The sequence below is a fragment of the Scardinius erythrophthalmus genome (assembly GCF_964197995.2).
Source record: "Scardinius erythrophthalmus genome assembly, chromosome: 22".
Classification (NCBI taxonomy): domain Eukaryota; kingdom Metazoa; phylum Chordata; class Actinopteri; order Cypriniformes; family Leuciscidae; genus Scardinius; species Scardinius erythrophthalmus.
Window position 1 is genome coordinate 3080234 of NC_138242.1, and position 9767 is coordinate 3090000.

General features: G+C 42.2%; 1 protein-coding gene across 5 annotated transcripts in view; it reads right to left on the minus strand.

Moving 5' to 3' along the window:
* Positions 1-9767, minus strand: part of pard3aa (par-3 family cell polarity regulator alpha, a) — a 476999-nt gene that overhangs the window by 145942 nt on the left and 321290 nt on the right. For 3 of the 5 annotated variants that reach the window (XM_081353162.1, XM_081353161.1, XM_081353159.1), the window contains 2 exons: positions 7584-7732; positions 1995-2039 (listed from right to left, as the gene is read on the minus strand). In XM_081353162.1, the coding sequence (XP_081209288.1) occupies positions 1995-2039; positions 7584-7732 (194 nt within the window). The remainder of the gene's footprint in view (positions 1-1994; positions 2040-7583; positions 7733-9767) is intronic. The other 2 variants (XM_081353163.1, XM_081353160.1) reach the window with 1 other exon arrangement.

Genomic DNA, 9767 nt, shown 5'->3' on the forward strand with positions numbered 1-9767 from the left:
AATTGGTTTGCGAACAGCATTTCATGTTGACTTTAACACAGAAAAGCTTTGACTCTTTGACAGGATGAATTCTCGACATAACATGACTCTGAACACAGAACCTCCGGTCTCCATGCATCTCCAGTTCTCCACACAGCATGAGTGCGTTCTCCCCTGTGCTGCAACTACAACTCTCTGCTCCAGACGTTTGACATTGATGGATTAATTGCAGTAAGCCAAACAGGCCCGTCTGACATTGAGGGTCTTTATTTCAAACAGAATTTCAGCAATCCCTCGTCACACACTCATGCATTCACACACACACACCTCCGTTTCTTTTCCCATTCTAGAACTCCTCTGCATAATTAATGTTTTCTTCCATCACACTCCCTCAAGAACAGGCAGTCCGCTTCGCTTTCCAAAAAAAGTTGTTGCCAAACGTTTATTTAACACCAGGGCACTTCATTTCAATGGGAAAGAAGAAAGCAACACCCTCTCTGATTTGATGGCAATTACTTCAAATGACTTCCTTAACGAGCACAACGCACACAGTCGTTTAGTTAGATTGATTACTAACAGTTAACACCAGATAGGAGAGTCGTGGAGTCAAAGGCGGGCAGTTTCGAAGGATTTTTCCGAACACAGATTAAACTTGTTGCTGGACTCATTTCCACCATCACTGGTGGTCTTGCAGTGTTCATTTCCCATGTTAAAGGCTTTGTTCCAAAACCTATTGAGCCGCCTTGCTGTCTACTGCCTAAATATACATCTCATCTCCACACCGCATTAAATAATGCTATTCATGAGAACCATACAAAACACAGAACTCACAATTGATTCTAATTGGTTTGATGTCTAATGGTTTTTTTTATATATATATATATATACACTATCCAATCTAATTAAATATTATAACCCCGTCTGGCTGGTTTTAGCTGGTCTCCCAGGCTGGTTTTATAGGGGTTTTGGACACTTTTTTAGCTGACCAGGCTGGACTTACGCTGGGAGACCAGCTTAAAGACCAGCTAAGACCAGCCAAACAGCCTAAGCTGGTTTTATCAGTTTTTTTTTGTTGTTGTTTTTTGTTATGTTTTTACAGCAGGGAAATATATATTGGGAAAAATTGATTAAAAAAAAATGAAAACTGTTGTCTACATTTCTCTCAACTGGTTGTAATAAGTTTGACATTAGCATATTGCTAAGTTAAAGGCACAACCATGAACAAATGTGTCCATCTTAGACTGAAACATTTTTCTATACTATTGAGTATACAATTAAATATTATAACTGTTGTCTACATTTCGCTCAATTGATTGTAATAAACTTTGAGATTAACACGTTGCTAAGCTAAAGGTATAAAATATTAAGTAATTTTTAATTAGACTGAAACTTAAAACAATGTTTGTATACTATTCAGTATCTAATGAACTATTTATAGCCTATATGTTCTCTAAATTTTTCTTACTTGATTCTAAGAGTTTGACATTAGCATGTTGCTAGGCTAAAGACACAGTAGATATCGTAAAGTTGTCCTTTTTTAGATTAAAACTTACAATGAGATTTAAAATGTTTCTATACCATTCAGTATCTAATGTAAATATAACTAGTATACATTTTCCTGAACATATTATAATAGAGTTTGATGTTAGCATGTTGCTAAGCTAACAACACAAATTTGGGGTAAAACTGCTTGGGAATCTTTAAAAAAGATGATTGACTGAATTATTATATTATAGTCAACAACTTTCAATCTTCCACTATACTCGCGATGCATTCTGGGAGTATTTTCTGCATGAAGGATACACAAAATGCTAGTGTTCAAAGTGAAGCACTTATGACGGCAACATGATTTTGTGGCTGGAAGCTCACTAGGTTTTGCAACAGAGCATAGATTTGTCTAAAAATCTTTAAAAAAAAATCCACCAAAACATCTGTAAATGAGCATGCCCAAACACACAGAGGTGCAGTCCATTCATGAGGTTAGTGTGGAGAGTGTCCCTGATTGGTTGCCTTACCTTCTGTCCTCTCTTTGCGGGGAGTGAGGTTAAACTCGTCGGCTACTGTTAGGGAGGCATAAAGAATTGTGTTTGGTTAATTCAAGACATTCACCATTCCCAGACCCATGCACCAATCCATTCCAGTACGGATGTTACTTGACATTTGCAAAGGCCAAGCCAAGAGGCATGCAAATCATCAGGTGAAAGTGAGACAGTCAGACAATCAAAGTAGGATAACCCATGAGGCGGTGAAAGAGAGAGAGAGAGAACTGAGTGCATTAGCATGCAATATGTGATCTCTAACGTTCAGAAGCATTGGGCGGTTATATTGTGTTAGGTGATTTTAGCTCAATGAACCAGGCGTAACCAATTCCTTTTTGCCTTACCATGCATACGGTCGAAATCAAACCATTATTATTATTATTTTTTTGCAATTTTCCTCATGATGGCTCTCAAACAGCCTTTATACAGTTGCCACAGATTGTATTCTTCTAAAAGCCGGAGAGGGGCAAACATATACACTCAACCTGAAGGCAGAAATGCCATTTGAAGAAAATGGCTCATAAGAACGAAGCACGAGAGATTTGGTGGAATTGAAACGTGCTTCTAATGAGTCGAGGGGACTTGAAACGCTGCTTGTTTGAAATGGCCAGTAACATCAGGACACATCTGTCCTGGTCCAAATGGATTTCATAAAAAGATGGGAAATAAATGAGTTACTTTCACAGACAGTTTAATTGATCTTGTTAAAGCCAGCTCCTTAAACGTTTGGGATCAGTGAAATATTATTACTATATGATTGCAATTTGAGTACCTAGAAAAGCACTATATAAATGTAACAAATTATTATTATTATTAATTTAAAATAACTGGTTTCCATGTGAATATATATTAAAGTGTAATTTATTCCTGTGATCAAAGCTGAGTTTTCAGCATCATTACTCCAGTCTTCAGTGTCACATGATCAGAAATCATTCTAATATGATGATTTGATGCTCAACAAACAGTTATGATTATCATCAATGTTGAAAACAGCTTCATATCTTTGTGGAAATTGTGATACATTTTATTTTTCAGGATTTTTTTAAAGAATAGAAAGCTCTAAATAACAGAATTTATTTGTAATAGAAATATTTTGTAACATTACAAATGTTTTATCTTACTGACCCCACACAGGACTTTCAAATAACTTATTCATAATCATGATTTATTATATTATCATTTATAAATGTATTATATATAAATATATTGACTCTTTTTTTATTTACTTTTAATCAAATGTAAATGCTGTAGATCTCGCAGGTGTCCAAGCACTAACATGATTCAACAAGTGTCTCAATTTTGAAGTGTATGTTTAATAACATCAAAAATGAACTACCTTCAGTTCGTCGTATCTTTCTTTTCTGTATATTAGTGGTTTTGAGTGTGAACATTTGAAGACCAAAACTGATTGTTTAATTCACCCCAACTCAAATCATTTACTTTTGATGCATATCCATAGTCTAACTCTGTTAAACCTTGACGATGTACTAAAATAGGTCTAAAATCTGCTGTTTCTTTTCTTCTTTTCCTCACTCTCTCATTTTTGAAGTGCTATATAATCTTCCAGCCATTTCCCTCCTGCTACTGAAGTGTAAAGAGGGAGTGTGTGAGGGAGCCGGGTCTCATGTTTTCTTGTCTGAGTGGGGCATTGGTCTCAGGAGGCTGTGGTCTTGATGTTGAGTAAGGATAAAGGAGAGGAGGTGGAGGATGAAAGAGATGTTTTATCTCCTCCGATTAGCCGTGCGTTCATGTGGCAGAGACTGTGTGTCCCATGAGACCGACTCCACGCTCTCAACAACCCTGACCTGTCCTTGAGTCCCGACAAACCCAGCACACAGCACACAGGTGAGGCTACTCTGAGAGATGAGTGAGACATAGTTTTTAACTTCATGTCATCATGAATGCATTTTTAATTTTTAATGACTCTCTGTACTCTTAAATTTGGTGCACCCATTTCTGTGTCTGATACTATTAAATTTAACATTGTTGCGCTTGCATTCGCACCCAGGCTGATAATCCGCACGGCTCGATAGCGAAGGAACCGGAGCAAGGCAAGGGACAGGGAATGGTGTGGGAGATGTGGGATTGAGTGTGTGGGAGATGTGAGATTGAGTGTGTGGGAGATGTGGGATTGAGTGTGAGGGAGATGTGGGATTGAGTGTGAGGGAGATGTGGGCTTGAGTGTGTGGGAGATGTGGGATTGAGTGTGAGGGAGATGTGGGATTGAGTGTTAGGAGATGTGGGATTGAGTGTGAGGGAGATGTGGGATTGAGCATGTAGGAGATGTGGGATTGAGCGTGAGGGAGATGTGGGATTGAGTGTGTGGGAGATGTGGGATTGAGTGTGTGGGAGATGTGGGATTTAGTGTGTCGGAGATGTGGGATCGAGTGTGTGGGAGATGTGGGATTGAGCGTGTGGGAGATGTGGGATTGAGTGTGTGGGAGATGTGGGATTGAGTGTGTGGGAGATGTGGGATTGAGTGTGTGGGAGATGTGGGATTTAGTGTGTCGGAGATGTGGGATTGAGCGTGTGGGAGATGTGGGATTTAGTGTGTCGGAGATGTGGGATTGAGCGTGTCGGAGATGTGGGATTTAGTGTGTCGGAGATGTGGGATTGAGCGTGTGGGAGATGTGGGATTGAGTGTGTGGGAGATGTGGGATTGAGTGTGTGGGAGATGTGGGATTTAGTGTGTCGGAGATGTGGGATCGAGTGTGTGGGAGATGTGGGATTGAGGGTGTGGGAAACGTGGAAATGGAGTGGGAGATGTGGGATTGAGGGTGTGGGAGATGTGGGATTGAGCGTGTGGGAGATGTGGGATTGAGCGTGTGGGAGAGAGCGTGTGGGAGATGTGGGATTGAGCGTGTGGGAGATGTGGGATTGAGGGTGTGGGAGATGTGGGGTTGAGTGTGTGGGAGATGTGGAATTGAGTGTGTGGAAGAGAGCGTGTGGGAGATGTGGGATTGAGCGTGTGGGAGATGTGGGATTGAGTGTGTGGGAGATGTGGGATTGAGTGTGAGGGAGATGTGGGATTGAGCATGTAGGAGATGTGGGATTGAGTATGTGGGAAATGTGGGATTGAGTGTGTGGGAGATGTGGGATTGAGCGTGTGGGAGATGTGGCATTGAGTGTGTGGGAGATGTGGGGTTGAGTGTGTGGGAGATGTGGGATTGAGGGTGTGGGAGATGTGGGATTGAGGGTGTGGGAGATGTGGGATTGAGTGTGTGGGAGATGTGGGATTGAGGGTGTGGGAGATGTGGGATTGAGTGTGTGGGAGATGTGGGGTTGAGTGTGTGGGAGATGTGTGGGAGATGTGGGATTGAGTGTGTGGGAGATGTGGGATTGAGTGTGTGGGAGATGTGGGATTGTGGGATTGAGTGTGTGGGAGATATGGGATTGAGTGTGTGGGAGATGTGGGATTGAGGGTGTGGGAGATGTGGGATTGAGTGTGTGGGAGATGTGGGATTGAGCGTGTGGGAGATGTGGGATTGAGTGTGTGGGAGAAGTGGAAATTGAGTGGGAGATGTGGGATTGAGTGTGAGGGAGATGTGGGATTGAGTGTGTGGGAGATGTGGGATTGAGGGTGTGCGAGATGTTGGATTGAGTGTGTGGGAGATGTGGCATTGAGCGTGTGGGAGATGTGGGATTGAGCGTGTGGGAGATGTGGGGTTGAGTGTGTGGGACATGTGGGATTGAGTGTGTAGGAGATGTGTGGGAGATGTGGGATTGGGTGTGTGGGAGATGTGGGATTGAGTGTTAGGGAGATGTGGGATTGAGTGTGAGGGAGATGTGTGGGAGATGTGGGATTGAGTGTGTGGGAGATGTGGGATTGAGTGTGAGGGAGATGTGGGATTGAGTGTGTGGGAGATGTGGGATTGGGTGTGAGGGAGATGTGTGGGAGATGTGGGATTGAGTGTGTGAGAGATGTGGGATTGAGTGTGTGGGAGATGTGGGATTGAGTGTGTGGGAGATGTGGGATTGAGTGTGTGGGAGATGTGGGATTGGGTGTGAGGGAGATGTGTGGGAGATGTGGGATTGAGTGTGTGAGAGATGTGGGATTGAGTGTGTGAGAGATGTGGGATTGAGTGTGAGGGAGATGTGGGATTGAGTGTGTGGGAGATGTGGGATTGAGTGTGTGAGAGATGTGGGATTGAGTGTGAGGGAGATGTGGGATTGAGTCTGTGGGAGATGTGGGATTGGGTGTGAGGGAGATGTGTGGGAGATGTGGGATTGAGTGTGTGAGAGATGTGGGATTGAGTGTGAGGGAGATGTGGGATTGAGTGTGTGGGAGATGTGGGATTGAGCATGTGGGAGATGTGGGATTGAGTGTGTGGGAGATGTGGGATTGAGTGTGAGGGAGATGTGTGGGAGATGTGGGATTGAGTGTGTGGGAGATGTGGGATTGAGTGTGAGGGAGATGTGGGATTGAGTGTGTGGGAGATGTGGGATTGAGCGTGTGGGAGATGTGGGATTGAGTGTGTGGGAGATGTGGGATTGAGTGTGAGGGAGATGTGTGGGAGATGTGGGATTGAGTGTGTGAGAGATGTGGGATTGAGTGTGTGGGAGATGTGGGATTGAGTGTGTGGGAGATGTGGGATTGAGTGTGTGGGAGATGTGGGATTGGGTGTGAGGGAGATGTGTGGGAGATGTGGGATTGAGTGTGTGAGAGATGTGGGATTGAGTGTGTGAGAGATGTGGGATTGAGTGTGAGGGAGATGTGGGATTGAGTGTGTGGGAGATGTGGGATTGAGTGTGTGAGAGATGTGGGATTGAGTGTGAGGGAGATGTGGGATTGAGTGTGTGGGAGATGTGGGATTGGGTGTGAGGGAGATGTGTGGGAGATGTGGGATTGAGTGTGTGAGAGATGTGGGATTGAGTGTGAGGGAGATGTGGGATTGAGTGTGTGGGAGATGTGGGATTGAGCATGTGGGAGATGTGGGATTGAGTGTGTGGGAGATGTGGGATTGAGTGTGAGGGAGATGTGTGGGAGATGTGGGATTGAGTGTGTGGGAGATGTGGGATTGAGTGTGAGGGAGATGTGGGATTGAGTGTGTGGGAGATGTGGGATTGAGCGTGTGGGAGATGTGGGATTGAGTGTGTGGGAGATGTGGGATTGAGTGTGAGGGAGATGTGGGATTGAGTGTGAGGGAGATGTGGGATTGAGTGTGTGGGAGATGTGGGATTGAGCGTGTGGGAGATGTGGGATTGAGCGTGTGGGAGATGTGGGATTGAGGGTGTGGGAGATGTGGGATTGAGCGTGTGGGAGATGTGGGATTGAGGGTGTGGGAGATGAGGGATTGAGCGTGTGGGAGATGTGGGATTGAGGGTGTGGGAGATGTGGGATTGAGCGTGTGGGAGATGTGGGATTGAGGGTGTGGGAGATGTGGGATTGAGCGTGTGGGAGATGTGGGATTGAGCGTGTGGGAGATGTGGGATTGAGGGTGTGGGAGATGTGGGATTGAGCGTGTGGGAGATGTGGGATTGAGCGTGTGGGAGATGTGGGATTGAGGGTGTGGGAGATGTGGGATTGAGGGTGTGGGAGATGTGGGATTGAGCGTGGTTAGTTACCTAGGTCCATACTCTTGGACTTGCGGCTCTTGATGATCTCCAGCTGAGAAGCATCATCGAACTGTTTGGTCCTCTTCTCGGACATGCTCTGCCGGGCGAAGCCTTCCCTCTGAAACTGGGCGTCCACATCTGCGTCTGGACTGAGAGAACTGAAGGACGGTGAGAGGGAGAGGAAATATTAATTTTATTAAGATTATTTATTATACAATATGCATGATACTACAAAACTATTAATATATAAAGGGATTTATATAAAATTAATCTAGAAACAATGAATATATATATATATATATATATATATATATATATATATATATAAAATACATGTATAATTATTACCTCCCATTGTTGTTTTTACTTTTCTAAATAAATAAATAAATAAATAACATGATTTTTTTATTGGGTTACTAAAAAATAAAATGATTGAATGAATGAATGGCCTACTGAAATATTATTCCTATATATATATATTTATAGGAATATAGGAATTTATATATATATATACACACACACACACACACACACACATACATTATATATATAGATATAACCCTATTAAAAAAAACAGAATAAGATCATATTAATAATAATAATAATAATAATAATAATAATTAAAAATAGTATTATTATTATTAAAATAAAAAATAAATGATTTTAAATTTGTATGGGGTTATTGAACAAACATGATAAATAAATAAATAATTAAATAAATAAATAAATAAATATGGATTGTTGTTTTTAATTTTTATGGGGTTATTGAAAAACCTGAATATTAATAATAATACTAGTGAGAGAGAGAGAGAGAGAGAGAGAGAGAGAGAGAGAGAGAGAGAGAGAGAGTCAGGTCTCCTCCACTAAACTCAGTTCATCCCACTATAAAGCCTTAAATATAAACCACTCTTATCCTCCAGCCTCGAGTCTCCAGTCTAAACAATGAACAAGACCTTGGATTAGACCTCCATCACTCGCTACAGTAACAATACACACTCGCTCGCTCCCGAATCCACTGACAGGAGGACAAACACATGAATGATGCATTATTCAGCCCTTATTCCTTCTGACTCCATAACAAACACGCGCACACTGTGTCCCTGAGAGGAAATAAGGACACTTTCCAAACTGAAAATAGACTGAAACTGAGTAAAACTGTGTCCAGCAAGGACAACAGAGAGCGACTGCTTAAATTAAATATGAAATAATTTAGGCTGAAATATTCTATTATAACGGAGTTATTAAAGGTAAAAGAAAGCAAAACGTTTGGTTTCTGATGCCACTGTAGAAACACCATATTTACAGGCATATTTGATCCATTTATTCTTCTTAAATTTTCAAATAATAATGCAAATCTGCGTTCGTGCAACTTCACAATATCTTCACAGAAGCAGAGTTTAAAAAGTTTAAAAAGCACATTTCTCACTAATATTCCCTCGTCCTAAACAAACGCAGGCGTTCAAACTGCATCTCAACCTTCCCTGGGATTTAAATGAGTCAGAATACATTCTCTCTCGTCGTTCCTGTTCAAAACAACCTCCTACTTCAAAACATCCGCTCACGTGTTTCTGCTCAGAAGACCTTCCCTTTCCTTCTCAGTGTTTAAAGTCACGAATCCTTTTACTGGGAGTGAGTTACTTGCTGTTCGTAATTCACCGCAGACTGATGTAAATCGCACAAACACGCCTGAACTTTGAGAACAGCATGAGAGCAAAACCAGCTTTAAAGGATCCAAACATCTTAACACAAGCTAGCAGAGAGAAGTTCAGAGTTCTGTGAAATAATCCCGCACAAAATAAGACGGACTGTGATGTTGCAGAACGATCCGTGATGAGAAGCGTCAGGCCAGCGGAAGCTCTCCGACATGTAGATGTGTGTGGGTTGTGTTTCATTAGAGAGGGTAGACGTGTGTGTGTTGCTGGTATTGATCGTGATGTTATGATGTTTGATTAGATGCACACATCGACTGGATGAACGTGAGCGGAGAGAGAGGACCCTACACTGAAGATAAGGTCAATGCTTCTCCTTAGACTCGCTCAAACCCTGTTGTAATTATTTTTGTTCAATCTTCTAGCATATTAAACACTACAACTCCTTGGCTGACGCACACACACACTCATCTCAGAAAGGTGTGTTTGCTTGGCTAGCTTATTCAGGTCAAATTATTCTTTTTTTTTATTATTTATTTATTTA